Source organism: Lissotriton vulgaris, chromosome 5, assembly GCF_964263255.1.
Source record: "Lissotriton vulgaris chromosome 5, aLisVul1.2, whole genome shotgun sequence".
In the NCBI taxonomy this organism is placed as follows: domain Eukaryota; kingdom Metazoa; phylum Chordata; class Amphibia; order Caudata; family Salamandridae; genus Lissotriton; species Lissotriton vulgaris.
Genome location: NC_141693.1, coordinates 72,786,078 through 72,810,331, shown reverse-complemented (window position 1 = coordinate 72,810,331; position 24,254 = coordinate 72,786,078). Strand labels below are relative to the sequence as shown.

General features: G+C 45.5%; 1 protein-coding gene across 1 annotated transcript in view; it reads left to right on the top strand.

Annotated features, from left to right (window-relative positions):
- Positions 1-3,092, top strand: part of LOC147710219 (E3 ubiquitin-protein ligase TRIM39-like) — a 216,471-nt gene extending 213,379 nt beyond the window's left edge. The window contains exon 6 of the mRNA XM_086920899.1: positions 1,426-3,092. Within this exon, the coding sequence (XP_086777025.1) occupies positions 1,426-1,937 (512 nt within the window). The 3' untranslated portion in view covers positions 1,938-3,092. The remainder of the gene's footprint in view (positions 1-1,425) is intronic.
- Positions 3,093-24,254: the final 21,162 nt, after the last annotated feature.

Below are 24,254 nucleotides of genomic sequence, written 5' to 3'. Positions count from 1 at the left end.
CTCTGCTACCCCGTACCATCTAGGACAGTGTACTGATTAGTACCATAGACCTTCAAATAGCTCTATTACGTTGTGCCATCTAAAACAGTGTACTGACTAGTACTGAATACCTTCTAGTAGTTACTGTGTACTTTCTAATGCAGTGTACTGACTAGTGTTGTATATCTTCGAGTAGCTCTGCCACTCTGTGCCATCTAAGGCAGTGTACTTAATAGAACAGTGCCCCGTCAAGTAGGTCTGGCAGCAGCAGCCACCATAAACAAAGGGGGTGGGGCGGGTGTGGTCGTACGGGAGGCGTCACGCGGGAAGCATCGCCTGATGGGGAGGGTGGGAATACAATATAAAAATAATAATAAACTCACCTCTTACCTTTTGCCTCCTCCAGCGTTCCGTCTCCTCACGCCGCCTCTCCTCTTCCAGTTCCTGCCTGCTGTTCCTAGCAGCCCCTGGGACAGATTCCCTGTCCAATACCCGGGCTAAGATGCCCTGCTCAGACCTGGGAGTCTGCGGGGTTTCTACTGCCCAACTGCTCAATGCAGCTGGCTGGAGAAAACCTAACTGCGCTCTTTTGTTTTGGTCGGACTAAGCTGGCCGGCCAAAGCACATATGCGCACTTAGGGAGTGGAGTGCACGAAGCACTCCTCCTCCTCCTTCCCATATCTCGGCCCGCCCCTCCCAACACCACTGGCTAAGAACCAGCAAGGGTAAAAGAAAATGATGCAAGAACATTGTTTTATTTTACATTTGCTGGCTCTGAGCCAGGCAGTGGGGCGACGCTCCTCCGCCAATACGGAGGAGCTGCCACTAAGCTCTGTCACTCTGTACCATCTAACGTAGTGTACTGACTGGTACAGTACACATTCTACTCGCTCTGCCACTCTGTACAATCTAATTCAGTGCACTGACTAGTACTGTATTGACTAGTACTGTATACCTTGGAGCAGCTCTGTCATTCAATACCATCTAATGCAATGTACTGAGTAGTTCTCTATACCTTGGAGTAACTCTGTCTCTCTGCAGTGTACTGATTAGTACAGTATACCTTCTAGTATCTCTGTCACTCTGTACCATCTAATGATGTGTACTGAGTAGTACTGTATACCTTGCAGTGGGGCTGTCACTCTGTACCATCTAATTCAGTTTAATGCCTAGTATAGTATATCTTCCAATACTTGTCACTCTGTGCCTTGTACTGTAGTGTACTGCTAGTACAGTATACTTTCCAGTACCTTTGTCCTGTACACTTTCTAGTAGATCGCTTACTCTGCACCATCTAATGCAGTGTAATGACAAGTACAGTATAATTTCTTAGTAGCTCTGTCACTCTGAAATCTAATGCAGTTTTCCGACTAGTAAAACAGAAAACAGTAATTACAGCCTTTATTTGTGTCATTAAATCTCTAATTCTGAATCTCTTCTCTGCAGTGATGGTGACTCTGGATCCTGACACAGCTCATCCTGAGCTCCGCCTGTCTGAGGGGGGGAGACGAGTGAGAGAGACGGGCACAGCACAGCCCCTGCCGGACACTCCCAAGAGATTCACCTACTACTCCTGTGTGCTGGGGAGCGAGGGGTTCACCTCCGGCAGACATTACTGGGAGGTGCAGCTGCTGCAGGAGGGGGTGCTGTGGCATGTGGGGGTCGCAGCAGAGTCTGTGGACAGGAAAGGAGGCTTCACATGCTCACCTGAGGGGGGAGTCTGGGCTGTGGGGTGGTGGAAGGGTCAGTACTTGGCTCTCAACTTCCCTCGCACCTTTCGAAACCCTCGTGAGAAGCCCCTGAAGCTGGGGGTGTATCTGGACTACGAGGGTGGGCGGCTGTCCCTGTACAATGCTGTCTCCATGGAGCTTCTCTACTCCTTCCCGCAGACCCCCTTCACACAGAGGCTCTTCCCGTACTTCCTGCTCTGTGAAGGAACAGAGCTAAGGCTGGTGTGAGAGCTTCAGGGAGCTTCAGCCCCTCATCCTTCCCTCCCACTCCAATACAGGGGAGGAGAGGAACTGAGGCTGGTGGGAGAGTTGCAGGGAGCTTCAGCCCATCATCCTTCCCTCCAGGAGCACAAGCAGAAACGCATGCAGGGGGAGGGGGGAAGCAGTAAGTCCAGTGACACCTCAACTGCCATCTGCAGTTTCAACTCCAACATTCCATAGAATCTTCTTCAGAATGACACGCCCACATGTTGCCTTGACAACCAGAAGGCCCAGAGGAAGGTGGTTTTACACTAAAAGAGAGAGGAAAGAGATTGGGGGAGTTAGATTGGGGGGGGGGGGGGCTGTGGGGTCACTGTAGTTTCTGCTCAGTCGCCATCTCCGACAGCTTTCCGCTCAGTGCCTTACTGTTACTTTAGTCCATGATAGTTGCTTCCTTGCATGCCTGGGCCGTGTGTCTTTAACATGACATACTTGTGTCGGGGTGAGCTGCTGGGCATAGGGCGTGTCTGGGACCCTCTCTGAGTTAGTTGAGGCCGAGGACCCGACCCCTCCGTAATATGGCCTTGGACCCGGGTCTCACCAGGAATGCATTTTGTGTCCCCCTGCATTTTGTTGTCACCAAAGTTAGCATTAGGTGTTTACGTTTGCTGATTTTGAAGAGACCCCCCTTTAAAATGCCCAGCACCTGCTGCTGCCCCGACCCTTCTGTACAACTGCAGCTGTTCCTTAAAATAAAAACTCATTTGAGTAGCAACGTCTGAAGTGTTAATAGCCGAAGAGTTCAAGAGTCCGAGTAACAGGAGCTCCCAAGCCCCAGAGTGCACCGCGCCTTTGGCTTAAAACAACACCACTGACTGGACATGTCCCAAAAGCATCAGCATCTGTGGTGCTTGGACAAGCCACAGCCATTGGAGGCTTTTACCCATTATGAACAAAGAACAGAACAAAGCTCCAAGGATGCAAGGTACTGAGCACGCACAAAAGGGACGTACCTGGCCGTGCGTGAGCACTCCCGGAGCCGGGGCAGTGTTTCAAGATCATTTCTCTGCCATAATATCACACAGTGGCAATATCCGAGCCCCTCAGGTGGACGCGACTGCATATGTAATCTCATGACAGCGTCACACGAAGATGTTAAATGTCACACAAACACCATGAAGAGATGCGAATGTCACACACGCAAGTGAAAGCTTGACAGCTGTCGGGGGAGACTGTGGCAATGGTTACACAGGGAGCGAGGTGTCACCTGTAGAGGTGCGCGAGCCAACAAAACGAGCCGAGCCAGAGCCGAGCCAAGGTTCTGAAATGGCTCTTAGAGCCCGGGTACCAGCCGAGCCCAGAAAACATCTTTTCACCTTCACTTCCAAAAGTTGGTACAATCATTTCACTGTTGCTCCTGCAGTGTGGCGCCGCCTTTCAACCTCACTGAGGAGCAGCTGCAGCTGCCACCGTTCTAACATGCTTCCATCAAATTGAAACTTCTCACATACTTGCAGTATTATTTTTTCTTTTTCGTGAACTCGACCTGAGGTATCGGAGCGCTATAAACGAGCACCAGTTACACTATACAAGGAAACATTCATTTTTCTAGGCTTATAGATTAAGTGAATTTAATGAGAAAGTGGTTTTGAGACTTGTTACAATAGTTCAATCTTCATGTGTGTTGGGAGGGCATTCTGGGGTTTTTAGGTGTTCCTAAAAAGGAGGAAATGCCATAATTGTGCCTGTGCTGTGCATGAAAGAGTTAATATGTGAGGTGCGAAGCTGACGCGCGACACCAAATGCACGTGAATCCTAGTGACTGTGTCTTCCCTTGGAAGAGAGTTTGTAATAGAAACATGTCTGGTCTGCAACCCGCATACTGCACCCTTGCCCCAGAAATGCCAGTGCCAGGCTGCCAAGAGGCAGGAAGATTCCAGACGCAGTGGTCCGGTTCTAGACACACACGCACACGCACAGAGACACACACACACAGCCCAGCTTACAAAATGACAGCTTACCTGCACAAAACTGCCCCACATTGGAATGTGCATGAATCCCTTCCTGAAATGCTGCACATATACAGCCATGTTCTCAAGCATGGTTTTAAAAGTTGGAAATCCACGAATCGTTGTGTTCCTCACGTGCACCGATTATAGTGCAGTCGTCGAGGGTCAAGGGGCAAAGGATAGCCTGCAGCGGCCAAAGAGACATCTACATGAAAATAGATGGTATTTTCCAATCTGGGCTTGGAATATGCAGCCTTTATGACCACAAATGCAGCTTAGTATCAGGAAAATGCAGTGGAGTGGCTTGTTTTCCACTGTTGCAGTCATTGGTGTTCGATGAGAGGTGGGACCTGTGAACGTTCACACACCAACATTGGGAAGGTATGCTGCATGGATTTACGGCAGTTAAGGCAAAGTAGCATTTTGCCTCTAGTTCACTCCGGATCTTTTTAGGTCTCGCCTACTCCATTCCGCTGGAATGAGTATGCGAGTCTAATGCCGTTAAACCACTACTTAAACCCAAGGCTCTCAAAAGGCTCCCAAAAAGCGGATTTCGAGAAGTGCACGTTCTCGTGCACGAGCTTGCCCGAGCCTTCTGCCTATCAGCCTCCCTCCCACCTCCCCCTAATTGCTTTAACTTTCACGGCCTCGAGGCCGTGAGCTACTTGAAAGAGATCCGCTCCGCAGCTAATCTGACATCAGCATCTCTCCACTTCCCACGGCCGTCCTTTCTGCCCGCCTCGCACACCACATACGAGCTTGCCCCACCACATAATGTGCACCCTGGTTATTTTTTGACAGTGTGCGATGCTTTGCACAATATTCCAGTTCATGTTTCTGTTTGTTTTAGCTCGCCAAAGCGCACTATTTCTTCATCTGCCTACCTAGTAATGCTTCTCTTCTTCCCTGCCTTGTCTCGCCCGTGTGGCTCTCCCCTGCGCCCTTCCATGATGCGCTCTCCCTAGTGTGCTCCCCCAACCCATGCTGCTTTCATGTCTGCGTCCTTCTCAAGCTCCACCTTGCTATTGCATGTTTGCTCTCCCTGCACCATCTATATTGTTCTCTAGCTTCTGGTACCCATTTCCTTCTGCCCTCCAATGTTGCTTCAGCCACTCTCAGGATCACCTCCTGCTCCCCCCCACCCCTCCCATTTGTTCTCTATTCTTGCATTTGTTCACGGCCGCCAGGCCGTGACACCAAATCAAAGGGCTTCTCCCAGCGTGCGCTCTGTGGCTTCTCCTCCCCTAACTATTCATGGCCGGCCGGCCGTGCTCTGCGGCTTCTCCTCCCAAAATTATTCATGGCCGGCCGTACCTTCAGTTTCCCGGCTGCCCCCCACTTCCCATGCATGTCTTGTTTGACGAAATGTTACTCAATGACCTTGCTTTAAACAAGAATGCCCTTAAGACTTTCTTAACAGGCTTATTCTGCCACCCTTATTCTGCTGCTAAGTGCTGTTAGTTTAACTCGCACGAAGTCACATTACGTAAAGAGAAAGGCTATATCCAAGTGAGTGCTTTACCCCTCACCCACTGAAACTGCTGACCTGTTGCTCCGGCATGTACACAAGAGTTGGATATGCTACGCACTACGATCGCTGCATTGTTTGCGGCCATATTGCTTGTGCTGTTCACTTCTGCTAGCACTCCGTACTGTCACCAAGCTATCTCTCAGGGAGTCTCTCGTGTGCTTTAGCCTGCAGTTTATCGATGTAAACATCCCACGCATTCCGCTGGGGCGCCACCCCCTGCTGCACAGACAGTGTTCTCTACGTTACCGTTTTGACAGCCGCCCACTCAGCCAGAGTCCTAATGTCGGGGCGGGAGTGGACTTCCGGGTGTATATCTTCACAGCGCTTCAATGGTGCAAACACTAGTTTCTCTTGTGCAGAAGCGCGTCCCTGCCTCGTCTTCCCAGCGCACACACCTACTCACGCCACTGAGAATCAGCGATGGGTGGTAATACGACCCAAAGGTGAGCTGAGGAAATTACCAGTGCCCACCACACCCAGCGATCGTAGTGCGTAGATCGTAATGGCTTCTGGTAACACAAAGGCACCCGAGTGACTTACGACACACTTAATATGGCCAACAGCAAATACATGCAAACAATACATTCTGCAGGACCGCTGCTGCACACCGCAACACATGCATTGATATCAAGAAATGGAAAAAAACACTGGTAAATGTAAGCATAATTGTATAATAGCTTTACTGTCTTTTTGGATTTTTAAATTACCTTACAATTGTGGCGTTGGCGAATCGATTTTGGTGCATCCTACCACTGCCTGCCTCTGTTATCATAGCATACCGATCATTAAAAATGCTGACTCTCAAAGGCCCCGATCTTTAACATCGGGTGAAAGTAGCTTGTATATATAGTCCTCTTGTGCTCTCGTTATTCCTCATTACAGAAAACAAAAGAATGCTAGCAAATGGGACAGCAATTTACAATTTTTTACGGGTTTCCTATTCTAGTTTGCTTTTGTAGCTGAAGACTTAGATAGATATCTTGTACACTTTGATACGCAAGACCCACAGCACTCACAGTGATTACACCATTCTCAGGGTGCCTTCCACAGGTGAGTGCCATTTAAATAGGTGATAACACGCATCATTCCCTGTTTGTCTCCACATCCACTAGTTTGAACACATTTCCTCGGACCTTGCTATCGGACAGCCGTGTTGTGTTGACGTTAATGTAGAATTCTGTGACTGCCTTTGTCTTGCATTAAATACATTAATTAATGCGATCAAAGGCATGCTTGTTGATATTAGATATGTGACACCCTGCGTTGTTCAATATCCGACATGTGATACAGTTGTTATACTGAAAGGTGTTCTGCCTTGGAGCTGCGTACTTCTGAAAGCTAAAACGTCTTTATAAACACACACACAACCACACACACACACACACACAAACACACACAACCACACACAACCACACCCAACCACACACACCCAACCACACACACACACACAACCACACACACACAACCACACACACACACACAACCACACACACAACCACATGCACAACCACATGCACAACTACACCCACAACCACACACCCAACCACACACACAACCACACACACAACCATACACACAACCACACACAACCACACACACAAGCACAACCACACATACAACCACACACACAACCACACTGTCAGTGCACAGTTTCACCAGGCACAGACATCATCAGTCGTCAGTGCATGCTTTCACCGGGCACAAACACCAACAGCTGTCAGTGCACACCTTCACCGGGCACAAACAACACCAGCCGTCAGTGCACGCTTCCACCAGGCACACACCACCAGCCGTCAGTGCAAGCTTTCACCAGGCACACACACCACCACCAGCCATCAGTGCACGCTTTCACCAGCTACACATGATAGAGCGCGCAGGTCACCTGACTCTGAGTTTTACCAGATTTTCACGCACTTGGGCCCATGACGTGATTATGACACTAATTTTGTGAGTCAGGCGAGTTTACACACCACTATCAGGACTTTGTATGTGTTTTCTTTAACACTATTACCAGGGTACCTGACTTACCACAGGCACTTATTCTTCCTGACGGATCCGGAGCTATTAAAGGACAAGTGACAAGATAATCCTAAGAATACTCTATACATTTAACAATACTATGATAAATTTATAATGACCACATACACCTGAAGGGTTTTAAGGATTTTATATAGTAATTAAATTCAAAGTGACAAGAGTATAAGGCTGATGCAAATCAGTACGTCAATAATCAGGATTACAATTATAATGTAGCTATGAATGAGGGCAAGCACCATTGAGTGCGAGTGAGACTCTATTGGGTAAGGGTAACAGGGGGAACATGCTATTCAGTTTTAGGCTTATACTAGGGTAGGTAAGTTCAAAAGACATTAGTCAGTGGAATGCTAAAGTCCTACAATGGATTCAAATCCTAATCTTAGTCTATCTGTTAAACTAAACTTAGATCCTAAACATAGATCAAATTAATCACACTATTTAAGTAATACAGTTTCAATATGCCCTACAGGAAGGGGAAAAATGGAACACAACTAATAGACAGTTTGCATATATGACGTTGGAGAGAACAGGGAGAATATCATGGGCATAGAGGCTTTATTAAAAGAGGAGAAAAGAGGATAGATTGACAAACACCCACACTATATTTACCTAGGACAGGAATGAGGACTAACCCTGGCCACGGGTCAGCTTTGAGCCTCTTTTCAGCATCCTTATTAGGATGGAAACCCTTAGCCTTCTTATAGATTTGGTTTCTCAACTCTTCTAATTCAAGTTCGTCAATATTCCTCTTTATTCCTCTCTTGTTTATAGTGCACTTCTTTCGGCACTTTTGACATTTGCAGCAAATAATTATAATAAACACAATCAGACTTATTCCAGCTATTGGCATCAGTATTTTCTCAACGAGACTGCGACCTATGTTAGAAAACCAACTACCTACAGAGGAGAGACCATCAGTCAGTCTCTTCCAGGCACTATCAACCTCCAATGGTTTGAGTTCTTTTTCCAAATTAGTTATGTTTCGCACATATTTCTTAATTTCTACGCTTTTATCAGGAATGTAAGTGCAACAATGTTGCGCCTTCACCATCCTGCAGACTCCACCCTCTTTTGCCAATAAGGTATCAAGAGCAAGTCTATTCTGTAAAACCATTGATCTGATCGCAACCATTTCAGTATTGACCAGCAGGAATCCAGCAGCAGTGTCAGTAGATAACCGATCCACTACTCTAGATAATTTGCAAATACGGTATCAGTGCACTAAATATATCACCTATAATTTCTCCTACACTTTCACGTCTACTACGTACTAAACCATTAGTATTTTCATTGCTTCCAGCGGCGTTGTTCACATGGTATATTTTCAGGAAGACAATGCCAAAATAGCAGCTTCCATACCAGTGATCCGGCTATTTGAAATAAGCCTTGTTTCCACATATATAATAAATTTCGGGAAACACAGGTTCTGACCCATTTTTGAAACCCCAACCTCCAATTACCTTGTAATTATGTTCGCATTCATTGGAACCAATGAATACATTGTTATAGTAACTAGTCTTTTCTCTATGAAGACAGAGTTTCCCTTTCCGTTCAAAGTCCAGCAACAGTGCAGGATTAGCTTCGCCATTTGAGGTGCTTTCCATGTTTTCAGCCCATTTAGGAGTTTTCTGGCTCTTATCATTGGCCTTTCTCTGAAAACTCTCCCTTCTCTTTTCTGCCATTTTCAAGAACATTTTCTCTTGCTCATGTAATGAACAAGTCAAATTATCTCTGCGAGCTTCATTTAAATCTATGTCACCTATTGTCAGAAAGTATTCTCCCATGTAACGAGTCACTTCGCTTCTAACATGTACAATATTCAGGTTTCCCCGAATAGGAAGTTCAGAAAAAATCACGTCAGTGTTTGAATAGTAGTACTGTAAAGTGCTTCTATAAAATAAGCTTGCTAATATACTACAGGAAATTCCATAGGTCAGGGGTAAATGGTGATAGGTCACACCTTCAGCTACTGAAGTAGGTAGCTTCATGCAGACATAAAAATCTTCTATTTCCATAGCTTCTACATAATGCACTAAAAGATTTGCAAAGACATTTAAATGTGTTCTGTTTCTCATTCTGTGAAAATGTAGTCCTTCCTCATCTGGTGCTTCTAAGTCAGGTCGGGTTTGTTTCAGGCTAACTGAATTTTCACGTCTTTCTACACTTCGTGGTGTTTCTTCGGTATGTACAACGTCTGTGTCTGGTGTCATCGATTTAGTAGGGTACAAGTTAGTATCTTTACTTATCATAAAAGGTATAAAGACTGTTAGTCCTATCCATACTACTATAACTATTGCTACGCTGCATAAGCATATCTTACAGCAAGTTTTACAACAATTCCCTCTAGGTCTTCCATTCACATTTGAATCAGACATTTTTGCTCACAGGTGGCTTCCCAACCCCTCTTTGTTTCTCAACACAAGAGGCTTACACAGTTTCACTCTCAAGTTGGGTCTTCTTCCTCAGGACTCAGATCCTCAATCGAATCTTGGTCGCTTTTGTCGTTTATTTCGGGATCATCTATTTCTTCCAACACCAAGTAGGTCCATTCAGGACTTCGATAGTTTTTGTTTTGTCTTTTTATTCTGGTACTGCGTCTGTTTTGCTGCGTTCCTGCTCTCTGTCTTTCACTAGCAGCTCTTTTCCGGTCTTCTATTTTCTCTTCCACAGTTTTTAGTCTTAATTTCAGTCTTTTTATGTATCTGGGTTCACTTTTCTTCTTGAGCCTTTTAGCTGTTACTGCAGTTTTGCCTTCTTCACAAGCCCTTTTATTTTCGTTCTGTTGTGGCACTATTATGTCAACAGTATCTTTCTCCCTTCCTGTCTGACTAGTCCCAGGTCTTTCTTCAGTTTATTCAGCCTGGTTTCTAATCTGGCCTTGTTCAGGTATACTCTGGATTTGTCTTTGATTTTCAACTGTTTCTGGCTCTGCCTCCTGAACACGTTCGTCTATGTCTATCTGTTCCTGTTCATGCACTTCGAACCCTTGATTTTCTTCCGCATGAACTTCAGCCCTAATTACTATCTGTCCCTTTTCAGTTTCTGGAGTCTTTGGAGGTGTGTCGATAACTTGGTCTGTCCCTACTTGACCTATTTCCTGAGCAGGTCTGACGTGAATCTCGATAAACTGACCTTCTTCTTCTAGTCCTGTCTCATCCTCACTATCCCACTCTCTATCTAGGTAGGAATATTTTCTGGTTCTTATTGGATCAAGAATCAGATCATCTGCTGGGAACCATTCGTCTTGACTGGTGCTCGGTAGTATGACATCAGCTAGATCCGGACCCTCGTCTGGAGTCTCCTCAGCTGCACCACCTTCAGATTCAGCCGCCTCTTCTTCGGTTACCTTCTTGGTATGGCTGGCATGAATCCACTTTGGCACGCCAGCGCACTTCACAGCAGTGGTAGTGACAAGGATCACTTGCCTCGGTTTTCCCCACTTTGGTGCAAGGCAACTCTTCCTGGTATGTTTCTTCAACACAACCCAATCCTCAGGTTTCAGTTTATGGGCTGGAGTTGTTGGCCATTCGACAGCAGCCTCCCCAATCTGGTGAGAGATAGAACGCACTTGGTCACCCAGCTGCCTGCAGTATTCTAGCACCAAATCATCAGAAATACTCAGCAGTTTGTGTCCAGGTACCCATGCCTGTCGCATCACTCTTCCCATTAGTATCTCATGGGGGCTCAGGCCTGTCTTTCGGTTTGGAATGCTTCTCAATCCCATCAGGACAAGAGGTAATGCTTCTATCCAGTTGAATTTTGTAGAATTACACATATTTGCCAATCTGGATTTTATAGTGCCATTCACTTGTTCGACTATTCCAGAAGCCTCTGGATGATATGCGCAGTGTAGCTTTGGCTCAATCTTGAACGCCTTATAGAGTTCGTTTAAGATTACGTTGGCAAAATGCCCACCTCTGTCTGTTTCAATTGTTTCTGGAAATCCATACCTAGGTATTAGCTCCCTGAGTAACAATTTGGCTACAGTAATGGCATCATTTTTCTTTGCTGGGTAGGCTTCCACCCACCTTGAGAATAGGCAAACTATTACCAGAACATACCTATATCCTTTACACATGGGTAACTGAATAAAGTCTGCCTGTAGTCTGACAAAGGGACCTTCTGCCTTTCCAATTGTACTTTGCTCCACTACAGTCCTCTTCCCTGGGTTAAACTGCTGGCACACCAAACACCTCTGGCAAAGCATCTCCGCAATGTTTCTGAACTTTGAGTTATAGAACACTTTATGGAACATACGGCACATTGCATCTCTCCCAATATGTGTGTCTCCATGAATCATCCGGGCCATTAGGGCAACCATGCTATCTGGTAACATAGGCACGCCCGCCTTATCAACCATAACACCATCCCTGTCCCTGGGCTGACACTCCTCAGTCTCCCATCTTTGCTTTTCCTCCTCTTCTGCTGCTTGCTGCAACTCTTTCAGTTCCCTCCAAGAAGATACATTCTCAAACACCATAAGTTGGCAGCTGTTTCCGCCTCCCCATAATTTAATTTTTAGGGACATTTTGTATCGGGCACAATATTGGGCAATTTGGTCAGCATATCTATTTCCGGCTGTCACATCGTCATTACCGGATTTGTGAGCAGCACATTTGACTACCGCCAATTCTTTGGGTAACTGTATCGGGCACAATATTGGGCAATTTGGTCAGCATATCTATTTCCGGCTGTCACATCGTCATTACCGGATTTGTGAGCAGCACATTTGACCACCGCCAATTCTTTGGGTAACTGGATTGCTTCCAGTAGGTTTTGTACCACTTTTCCGTTTCTGATAGGGGTACCTGAGGAAGTCATGAATTCTCTTTGTAACCATAGCTGGCCGAAGTCATGAACAACCCCGTAACCATATTGACTGTCAGTGTATATGGTTACTCTCTTATTTTTCCCTTGTTTGCAAGCTCTTGCCAATGCAATTAATTCGGCTACTTGGGCAGATTTTATTTCACTTAAATAGGATGCTTCTAGGGTCGTTTCCAGTGTGACTACGGCATAGGCAGCACTCAACCCGCCATCCTCATGTCTCAAGCAGGAGCCATCCACAAACATCACAAGGTCTTCTACAGGTAAGGCTGTTTCTTTAATATCAGGACGTGGTTTGGTACTAAACTCAGATAAGTCAATGCAGTTATGTTCAATTTCACCCTCCACTTCTGCGTTTTGGGTGAGGGGCAACAAAGTTGCAGGGTTCAAAATATTGCATCGGGAAATTATCACATTCTCTGCACCAATAAGAATTCTCTCATACTTAGTCAGCCAACTAGGTGTGAGATACTGGGTCTTGGTTCGGGTCAATAGAATCACAACTGAATGTGGAACATAAACCGTTACAGGATGTCCCATGACAATGTTTTCACTCTGTTCCAGACTCGTGCAAGTAGCAGCCACTGCTTTCAGACACCCGGGTAGCCCAGCAGCCACTGGGTCCAGAGTGGCTGAAAAGTAGGCCACTGGGCGTCTAGTCAGACCATGTTCTTGTGTTAGGACTGAGAGTGCACAATTGTCTCGTGTATCACAGAACAATTCAAAGTTCTTGGAGTAATCGGGCATTCCTAATGCAGGAGCTGAGCACAGACAATTTCGTCATTTTATCCAGGCTGTCATGCTTTCGTCATCCCAGCTAACTGGATCATCTACTTCTTGGTCATTTTTATCAGTGGTTTGGCCAAAACAGCAAATCCCACAATCTACTGGCTGCAGTATCCTACAACTCCCAGGTACATTCTGACTTCCTTCTGGGTCCTAGGTAATTCCATATCTTGAATTATTCTAATTCTTTCTGAAGTAACCCTTCTGACACCCTTTTCTATCTGGTGCCCCAGATATTTCACCGAATTTTTACAGAACTGTAATTTGTCTGGTGACACTTTATGTCCTCCCTTGCCTAAATGATTTAATAAGGCAATGGTATCCGTAACACAGTCGCTCTGACTTTTAGACGCCACTAGAAGGTCATCTATGTACTGAACCAAAATAGATTCTTTTGGCAGGACTAAGGATTCAAGGCATCTTTTTAAAATCTGATTAAAAATCGAAGGGCTTTCTGTGTACCCCTGGGGGACACGATTCCAGACATAGACATGACTGTCGAACTCAAACGAGAAAAGAAATTTGCTGTCTGGATGCAGTGGGAATGAAAAGAATGCGTGGCATAAATCAATGACAGTGAACCATTCCGCATTCCATGGAATCTGGTACAGGATCACTGCAGGGTTTGGCACTATGGGGCAGCATGGTACAACAATTTGGTTTACCTTTCGCAGGTCCTGCACTACCCTGTACTTTCCGCTAGGCTTTTTAATTCCAATTATGGGTGAATTACAAGGACTGCTCATTACTTCTTGTATTATGTTTGCCTCCAGCAATCTGTTTACTTCGATTGCAACTCCAGCTTTCACTTCTGCTCTCATTTTATACTGTCTGGTTTTCGGGTAGATAGCATTGGGTTTAATGGCTATTTTAACTGGGTCCACATTTGCCATTAATCCTACATCTCTCCCAGTGAAATCCCACACCTCTGGTATCACCCTTTGTTGGAGTTCTTCAGGTAAGTCGTGAATTGTCAGAGCTTTAACTGCTGCATCGGGCCTTAGCAACATTAGTTTGTACAGGCCGTCTTCATCTGGGGTCTGAATTTCGACGCCTTTTGGGGTGCAAAAGATAGTGCAGTTCATTTTGCACAACAAATCACGTCCCAGTAGATTCACTGGACTAGAGTCACAGACAACAAATCTGTGCATTTCTTTGAAATTTCCTATAGAAATCTCTATTGGTTCAGTTACAGGAGTACTAATTATCTGGTTTGATACGCCCACTACTTGGATAGCTTCTCCGAGAGGGGTAGGTTTGGAACGTCAGCTGTTCTCACAGTCGAACGGGTAGCACCAGTGTCCAACAGAAAGGTGACATCATTTCCTTCAACCTTTCCTTCAATGTATGGCCCTGTCTGGTCTACCGGTAAGGAGGCGCCAAGCACGCACTCCTCGTCCTCCCCCCTCAGGCCCCGTCAGTATGGTTCATCGCAGAGGAATGTATCATTTAACATGAATTGTGAAGTTGCTGCATTTCTCTCATTCCCTCCTTTCCATACCTCGACCCCCTCATTCTGCTGAGCCTGATTCTTGTAATTAGGTCTAGGAGCTCGAGGCAATGGATGCTGGTTTACCTGTTGCTGATTCTTTCGTGGCCCCTCTTTCTGCACCTGTGGATTTAAACCATTTATGGGGGCATTACCAGCCTGCAAATGTGGACACTCGTCTCTCCAGTGCCCTATCTGACCGCACCCGTGACAGGGGAACTTCTTCTTGGCCTCTTCTTTACTCATCTTTACTCGGGGCTTCGCTCCTCCCCCAGAGTTAGTATTTTGAGTATCATTATTCATTTTACTTAACTATTTCTCTTGTTGCTCAGCCAATTTTACTTGCGCCCACATAACTTTCTCCTTAAGGGCCTTCTTTTTGTTCTCCATCTCATCCTCACAGTACTTAGCGTACTTGAGAACCTCATCTAAGGGCTTTCCCTGCCAACAGATTTTATTATCTCTAATCCACTGGGATATCTCCGGTCTCAAACCCAACACGAATCGATAAATAAAATGGGTCATATCCTTAATTTCAATGTTATCGATGCCACTGTAGGTTTTGAATACCTGTAATAGTCTTTCATAATAGGAATGCACAGTTTCATTATGATCCTGGGTAGTTCTATCTATTCGGGTCCAATCAGTTTCTTTTGCTGGCACCTTTCCTTTTAGGTATTGTATGACTTGGTCTTACTTTCTCATTACATCTGGGGAAGGAGCTCCGGCTCGGGAGTCTCTCGCATATTCATCACTGGGCCAATCAATTGCTACCTTGCACTCAGTCCATAAATCTACAGGAACTACAATGTCAAAGAACCCATCCAGGTCCTTCAGGAGACACTTTTGGACTTTCACAAATCGCTCCACCTGCCTATACCACTCCACTGGCTTCTCTCTTAATTTTGGGAAGTCATTGGTAAAAGACACAATGTCTTGTCGGGACCACGGGACATGTACATATTTCCCACCTGGCACTTCTCTCATGGGACATAGTTTTTCTGCTTGGCCTACTTCTTTTAACACGTATTCGGAAGTCTTTGGTTTGACCTTACTATCTTCCTTTTTCTTTGCCCATCTGGCTTTCCATTTATCTAGATCTCCCCATTTCTGCAGTATGTTCAGCAATTCCTTTATCTGTATTTTCTTTCCTGACACATTCATGTTCTCCAAATCCTTATCGGAGAATTCTGCTCTATAGGGTTTCTGCAAGACTTTGAATCGACTTACATCAATTCCCATGTCAGCAGCAGTGTCCATTAATTTTTCGTGGAGCACTCTGGTGTTCCGGGTAAGGCTTTGCTGATAAACAGCAACTCTTCTTCGTTAAGAGTATTCAATCTGTCTAATCCCACATTTCCGGCCATTAGTTCCTCCATTTCTATCCTTAGCCTGTAAATATCCAAAGGTTTGGGCGGGGGAGTTTCTCTGTCTATCTCTTTAGTCCATCTATCCAGTTCTTCTGGAGTCACCACCGTGGCACTCCTAATCCCAGAAGTTGTTTCAATTAGGACTTCCTTAGCCTGACTTCCTGCCCGTGGTTCACTGGTCCCTGGCTCCCTTATGGGCAAGTCCATTAAGGAGATCACGGACTCACATTCACTTGCCTGATCATCAACTATGAGCGGCTCCTTTCTTGGGGGTGCTGCAATTGGAGTAATAACTGGAGTTCTTGGACTAGCCTGCCTATCCCCGTAAAGAGGTATAGCAGGGCCAATAGTTACTGGGATTGTCAGGGCGTCAGGACTGGGATGTATCTGAGCTATAGTCTGAATTAAGTCGTTTCGCTGCTTAATCAGGGCATCTCTTTCTCTTTCATGCAAAACCCTTTCCGTCGAATTGTCATGCATTATTTGAGGCACCAAAGGAGGGTATATACTCGGGGCAGTGGGGATGGCTAACCCTGGTCTGTCTTCACCAAAAGGTCGGTAATTTGGGACTGCTGTACTAGGTCTGCAAAACTCATCACTATTACTGGGTTTGCTACCAGCACCAGTTACATCTGTCTCGCTGGCCCTTCTACTTCTTGGATGTCGGAAAAAAGGATTTTTCGAACTTGGGGTCCCAGACGCTTCAGCATAAGGAGGTGGATTTTTCATTAACAAATCCTCCAGGTATTCATCCTCTGAATCCCCCATGGCCATCAGATGTCGAGTTTTCTCTGTCTTTTCCCCTCCTCCTTGTTCGGTCACCCCAAACATCGGAAATAGTCCCTCAACCATCATATTCTGTCTCCACTGCTTCATTTTCTGCTCTTTTGTTTCTCGCTGCAATTTTGGATACCTTTTGCTCACTCCCTTATCCATTCGGGGTCTGTCTCGTTCTAGAGCCTCAATCTCCCATTCCTCTAAAGCTTCATATTGGGTTAATCTGGGTCGAGGGTGTAATTCGTTCATTCGGGTCCTTAAATTAAACAAGATTCTACCATTAAAGGTACCATCGAGGGGAAATGCTAGGACTCCATCGTCTTCAGTGTACTTTACCCTATTTTCCAACCATACACAGGTATGATACCCTTTGTCAAACATCATAAAGGATGCGGGAGTATTAGGAGGTGGAATGATCACACCCTCCCTAGTTCTAATGGGCTTGTCTTTCTTGAAATAATTCTTGATCTTTTCGGCAAGGGTCAATTTTCTCTTTCCTCCGTACATATTGTAACGTCTACCTCTTAGCATCTGCTCCTTATGAAAACCTAGATTTTGTGGATTAGGTAAGAATTCGGGATACCACATACACCTCTCCAAACTATCTTCAAGTTCGGATTGATTAATTTTGTTTATTTATGTGCTTCCAATGCTAGCGCGTCTTTCAACACACGGCAACCAATCAGCACTGAGGTTGCAAAATCTGTTGACCAATGGGTGTGCGGCCCCTTCGTGAGACGCGGTCTCACTCTTCGGCGCTCACCCCTCCCTTACAATTCTGGCTCTGCTACACTCCCGCTGGCTCAACCAATACCAGCGCGGCACGGAGTGACGTCAGTGCAGCCTTGCGACCGACTCCCCCCTTCACAAGGTAACGGAAACTTTGAATTTTTCTTAAAGTGCAAGTGCTTATTTTTATTAATAACTTATAACGTTCGCCACTGTGCTTGAGGGTTTTAAAAAGAAAGAGGGTTTTTCTTTTGCTGCAAGTAAACCACTTTTGTCTACTTTTCATTCACTATGGATAGTTTTCTTCTGCCTATCCTCTCACACAAGCAATAGAGAAACTGCTACTCCTTTGACTAATCCACTTCTTTCCGGGATATATACTAAGTCAAACTTTCACCAGCGAACTCCTTTGCTGTCACTCAAGCTCCAAAGAACCTATTACTCCTGCCGTACGTGTCCCTTACTAGGTAATATCACAACGGGAGTTTCATCCGGGTATTCGTAGCTAACATTTACACATCAATTAATTCGAAAAAACCAAATCCTAATTAGCGCTTCCAGTTCTACCTAACCATGCACTAATCTCCCTCCTAGCCAGTGACCTCACAGTCAAATGGATTCTACTCACCACCTGCTATTTTATTTCCCCGGGGATCCCCACAACACAAAAACAATCACTCACAATTTGTTAGTTATATGCAATAATGTAGCAGCATTTCATGAGATATAATAAACTTATTTTATAACATTTAAATGCAATAACAACCTTATTTTAGCAGCAAATAATGTTTAGCAGCACATTCTATTTTTCACGGTTCCACAGAAACGATCTTATCTACCTATCTTAACTAGTCCTAACCATCATCTTGCTACCAGAAAATACTGATAAAGCGCGCAGGTCACCCGACTCTGAGTTTTACCAGATTTTCACGCACTTGGGCCCATGACGTGATTATGACACTAATTTTGTGAGTCAGGCGAGTTTACACACCACTATCAGTACTTTGTATGTGTTTTCTTTAACACTATTACCAGGGTACCTGACTTACCACAGGCACTTATTCTTCCTGACGGATCCGGAGCTATTAAAGGACAAGTGACAAGATAATCCTAAGAATACTCTATACATTTAACAATACTATGATAAATTTATAATGACCACATACACCTGAAGGGTTTTAAGGATTTTATATAGTAATTAAATTCAAAGTGACAAGAGTATAAGGCTGATGCAAATCAGTACGTCAATAATCAGGATTACAATTATAATGTAGCTATGAATGAGGGCAAGCACCATTGAGTGCGAGTGAGACTCTATTGGGTAAGGGTAACAGGGGGAACATGCTATTCAGTTTTAGGCTTATACTAGGGTAGGTAAGTTCAAAACACATTAGTCCGTGGAATGCTAAAGTCCTACAATGGATTCAAATACTAATCTTAGTCTAAACTTAGATCCCAAACATCGATCAAATTCATCACACTATTTAAGTAATACAGTTTCAATATGCCCTACAGGAAGGGGAAAAATGGAATACAACTAATAGACAGTTTGCATATATGACGTTGGAGAGAACAGGGAGAATATCATGGGCATAGAGGCTTTATTAAAAGAGAAGAAAAGAGGATAGATTGACAAACAACCACACTATATTTACCTAGGACAGGAATGAGGACTAACCCTGGCCACGGGTCAGCTTCGGGAAAAAGCGAGGACAAGGACCCTCAAGGATGTAGGATGCCAGAAGGTGAGCAGGTACAGCTCACGGACAATCAGGACAGGATACCCCTCAGGATTTGGGTCAGGACTGGGCTCACCAAAGGGCACGACCAACACCTGCAGCTTCGGATGCAACGCCTGCGCTACTCCCTCTCTGCACGGAATCCGCCAGTAACCCCGATTGGGTTCTCGAATCTCCCAGCAAAGTGCTTCGCCAGCACTTAAGACTATTTCCACCCCTTGGAGTTTGTGGAAATTTCGGACAGAGTGCTCCGCAGCCCTCTGTATCAATCACCTATAGAGTTCGTAGAGTCGGTGACAGGTCAGCTACTTGGACAAGTCGGACAATTTCTTTAGCTAAAACTAGGCTAGTTATACCCTTTTTCGGGTCCCAAGACCACCCACAAATGTTGCAAGTGACAGGGTCCCCAACTTAGGATTGGTCAGGAGAGGTGGTTAGGTCATTGTCACCACCTAAAATTCTGGGTTCCCATATTTAATATTCAATTTTCAGTACCCACCCCTTACATTCCAGTTCCCAGGCATACGTGTAGAAGAGAACAATAGAGCACACAGTGGGAAGAAACAAATGTAACGATTTCAGGTGAAATTCAGCTTCTTCTCCCTGGGTTAAGGGGCAGGTTCCCAGGGGCATCTCAGCTTCGGTAGCCAGCTGGCTGAGTTCCACTGATGCAGGGCTCGGTTCTCATGTCACGTGATCGGGTCCGCATAGACTTCTAAGATGGAGAGGCTCCCCACTCCCAGGCCCCCAGATACGTGGTACATGAAAAGTAAGCGAAAACAAATTAGAAACACAGAGAAAATGAATACACTGTACACCATGATAATCTACACTGCACCCCTTACTTTATAATAACTATAGCGGTTAGGAGTTATGCAGAAATAGATAGAAATGCAAAGCGGCATGGGCAAGCAGAGAGCGTGTTTAAAAAAACAAGCGGCCATTTTAGCTACAATGCGCATGAGCGAAATATCCCTCCAAAACTGCAAGTGCGTCACATCACATGGGTATGACCGACGCATGCGCAGACTGGATTTCTGCGAAGCAGCCATTCTGTAGTATGCAAGCGTTGTTAGGATTAATAGACACATAGGCAAGCGTCGGGGGCAAGATGGCCGCCGTGGGGTGCAGTGAGTGAGTCGCACTCTCCTCTTCTCCACTGCCAGACAACTATCAATGGCTGAATAGACTAAGAATTGCAGGGTTTCTGTATGCCTCTGTCTGGTAGCTCGGTGATATTCCCTTCCCGGTTACTACGAGGGAACTTTATTCTACGCACGGTTATACATCTTAAAAAAGCTATTTCAGAAGTTCTCATTCTGGTAGTAGAACTCTGTCACAGGATGCCTCCTCGTCTACAGCGCGGACTCGAGCTCAAAGACGGGAAAGGAGGGAAAGCATCAGATGCTGATAATGCTAAAGGACAGAAAATTACAGTAAAGGAAAAAGAGAAAACAAAGACGGAGCAGAAAATTACTGGCCCAGCTCTGGTTACAGCCGCAGCACAGAAAAATGTGTCAAGTCTTAAGAAAATAATGGCGAAAAGAAACGGAGCAGAAGGCGCGGCGCCTGTAAAAGATGCAGGCCAAGTTGCCAAGTCAAAGACTAGAGAGACTGCATTTCGTCAACCTACCGTCACGGAAAGCTTTGCCAACACTCCCGTAAACACTCCTGTAAGCAGCGGACCCCCGCGGCCAAACCTGGTTGTACCGCGGATTCCAGCGCGGGCAGAAGAGATGGAGCAGATGCGGCCTCAGAGGTCACCGGAATCAGCGCTGAGGGAGCCGGTGGAGCCGGTGGAGCCGGCGCTGGCGTTCTCGATGCGGATGCAGGTTCCATGCTCAATCCCGGGGTTGCTAGGCAACCAGGAAGACCGGCAGCAGCAGCAGGTAAGCCGGCCACTGCAGTGCCTGCGGCCGCCTTGGGAGAGAGCAGTGCTGCGGGAGTGATGATCGTCGAGGGCAAGATAAGTGGCGGTGTCGTGGCCGGGCTAAATCAGGGGCTGAATCAGGGGTCAGAGGCGCAGGAACGGAGTCAGACAAAAACAAGCATAAGCTTAGGCAAAGGTGTAAATCTGACGGTGATGAGTGACTGCCGTGCTTTGCACACTCAGCTTCCTGGGGAAATTTCGGATGTGACTGTAAATTCTTCTGCACTGGTATTAGAGCATGCAGAGCAGGGGGCCGAGCTACATGAGTCAAATGTAATCGAGGGGAAGGAGATCGCTGCTACTGTTGGCATTAATGCAGCTACCCTTCTGTATAATAAACCCCTAACATGGGCAGAAACTATGGATTTAAACGCAGAGAGTGGGGGATTTAAATCAGGTGGTGATTCCTCCACCTCAGCAGAAATCGATATTGCCAGTGGTTCCGCCTCGGCAGAGAGATTTTACTCTGTGGAAGAAGACACACAGTCACAATCTCTGCCTTCTGAAGATGTTTGTTCCGACGAGTCCACAGGTATTGATTCACTTAGTAGCTCCCTGGCAAGGAAAACCTCGCAAAAAAAACGCCTGTCTAAAAGGAAACCTTCCACTGCAAGCAGTACCACCGATCCTACTAAAAAATTAGCATGGGACTATTCAACCACTACCTTTTCTTTTATGGAGCAGGACAGTCCAGCAACTTTGACTGGGGATCACGGCTCTGCTCAATCCTCCCAGCCTCCTGTTACGCTTGATCTTCTGTTTAACACCCTGAAATTAATGCAGACTGAGGCTAGAGGAGAGAGTAGGAGGGCAAGACAGGAATCTAGGAAGATCCAAAATAAACTCAGAAGTATAAGTAAAAGACAAGACGAGATGGTTGAGAGAGTGGTACAAGTGGAGGAAAGGACCAGTAAAGTGGAGGATGATCTGAGAGGCTTGAAATCATACAAGGAAGAGCATCAAAAGGTGGCAGAGGACGTCAACTGGAAGCTGGAAGATTTCGAGAACAGACAGCGTCGGAATAACATCAGATTGCTTGGCGTGGAGGAAGGACTGGAAGGGGAGGACCCCAGGCTGTTTGTTGTGAATTTGTTAAAGGGGGCTTTCCCGGAGTTAGCTAGCTGGCAGTGGGAAACAGAAATTCAAAGAGCCCACCGTTTCCCTTTTTTTCTTAAAAGGGGTCAGCCTCAGGCTGGGGGTCAGAAGGGGCAACCTAGGGCTTTGCTAATATTCGTAGGGAATTTCCTCCTTAGACAGCTGATACTGGACAAAGCAAAGCCAGAGTCAAGACGTACCTACAAAAACGTTACGTTCTTTGCAAGACCGGACTTTTGTCACGCCACAGTTGAGCGTAGATGGAGGCTGAGACAATTGATACCGCATATCCAGGCTTTGGGCTCTGAAGCCTATTTGCTTTACCCTGCAAAATTGAAAATTGTGACCAAGGGCCAGTTTAAAATTTTCTTTTCAGAGGTTAAGGCAAAAGCTTACATGATAGAAGTTTTGGGATACAAGGAGAAAATGTAATGGATTTAAGTTTGATATGTTTGCAATATCGGCTGGCAGTGGGGAGGTGTGGCGGCTGCTGCTTCCCCGGCGTCCACATATAGGTCATGCGTGACCTATTTGCATGTAGGGGGGGAGGGGGGAGGGGCACTCGGGGAGGGTTCAGGGAGGTGGGAGGGGTAAGGGGTGGGAGAAAAAGCCACACACTATACACAGCGAAATGCAGTTTGCAGCAGATTCAGGTTTTGTTTAAATGGAGGACAAAGGAAGCCCTGGGCTTGATTAAGAGATGGAATTTGAAGTTGGCGCTAACCTTTGATGTTTTTTGATGTCTTGTCGAATTTTGTCATTTAATGTTTGTGGTCTTAACGATCTCCAAAAGAGGCTGCGAGTCTCAGCATTTTGTAAATCAATGTCTCCTGATTTGATCTGTTTACAGGAAACTCATGTGGAGGGTGGTAAGGGTTTTTTGTTGGAACAAACTGGATTTAAAGTTTTAGCTTATACGAAACAAGCCTCCAAAACTCGAGGGGTGGCGATCCTGGGAAGAGGCGCAGATTGTATTGTACATAGGAGTAAAGAAGATACTTGGGGTAGATGGGTGATTATAGAAATGAGCTTCAGAGGGGTTAGGTTCACTTTGGTTTCAGTGTATGGTTCAACGTGCGATGACCCGGATATTTTTCAATTTCTAGACGATGAACTCCCAACTTGGGCAGAACCGATTGTTTGTTGTGGTGATTTTAATATCAGCCGACCGGCGAACATTGAGTTACAATCAGGTTATTCTTATATAGGGAGGAAGAAAAGGGTGCACAGAGCGATCGCGAATATGGCCTCGAATAATGCTCTCTCAGACGTCTGGGCCAACCTGCACCCGCAGTTAGATGGGGATACATATTTTTCTGCCCCCATAATATAACAGTAAGACTGGACTACTTTTTAATATTTAATGTTTTGCTAGGTAATACACAGATCAAAAAGCTCCCTCGGTTAGTTTCAGACCACAATCCATTATTATTGTCACTGAGCTTATCTGGGGTAGGTAGGAAAATATATAAATGGACTTTCGAGCGAGCTCTGTTACAAGATGAGTGCTACCGTAAGCACATGGAAAAATGGATTAGGGAGTTTTGGCTGAACAACAGGGGAAGCACTAGCAGCGGATTTATTTGGGATGCATTCAAAGCTGGTGTTAGAGGAGAGACAATAAGCTTCTCAACTTATAAACGGAAAAAGGAAAGAGAGTCGTTCGATCAACAAGTTAATTCCCTTCTGAATGCTGAGTCCGAGCTAAGTAGTTTAATTTTGAGGGGGCTTCCTTTGGATCATCAATTCTTGGAGATTATGATTTTAAAGGCAGAAATAGCGGACTGTATTACTAAGAGGACAGTAGCTAGTTACTTAACGAAGAAGGAGCAGGCGTGCGAATTTAGTGAACGGGTTGGTCATATTCTTGCTGTCAGAGCTAGGCAGAAAGCTAACGCAGGGGACATTAAAAATATAGTTGACAGTTCAGGCAATTTAATCTCTGACCCTGAGGGAATAAGAAATGAATTTTGGAAGTTTTATTCGGAATTATATGATAGGGAGACAGAGCCAGAAGTTGAGAAT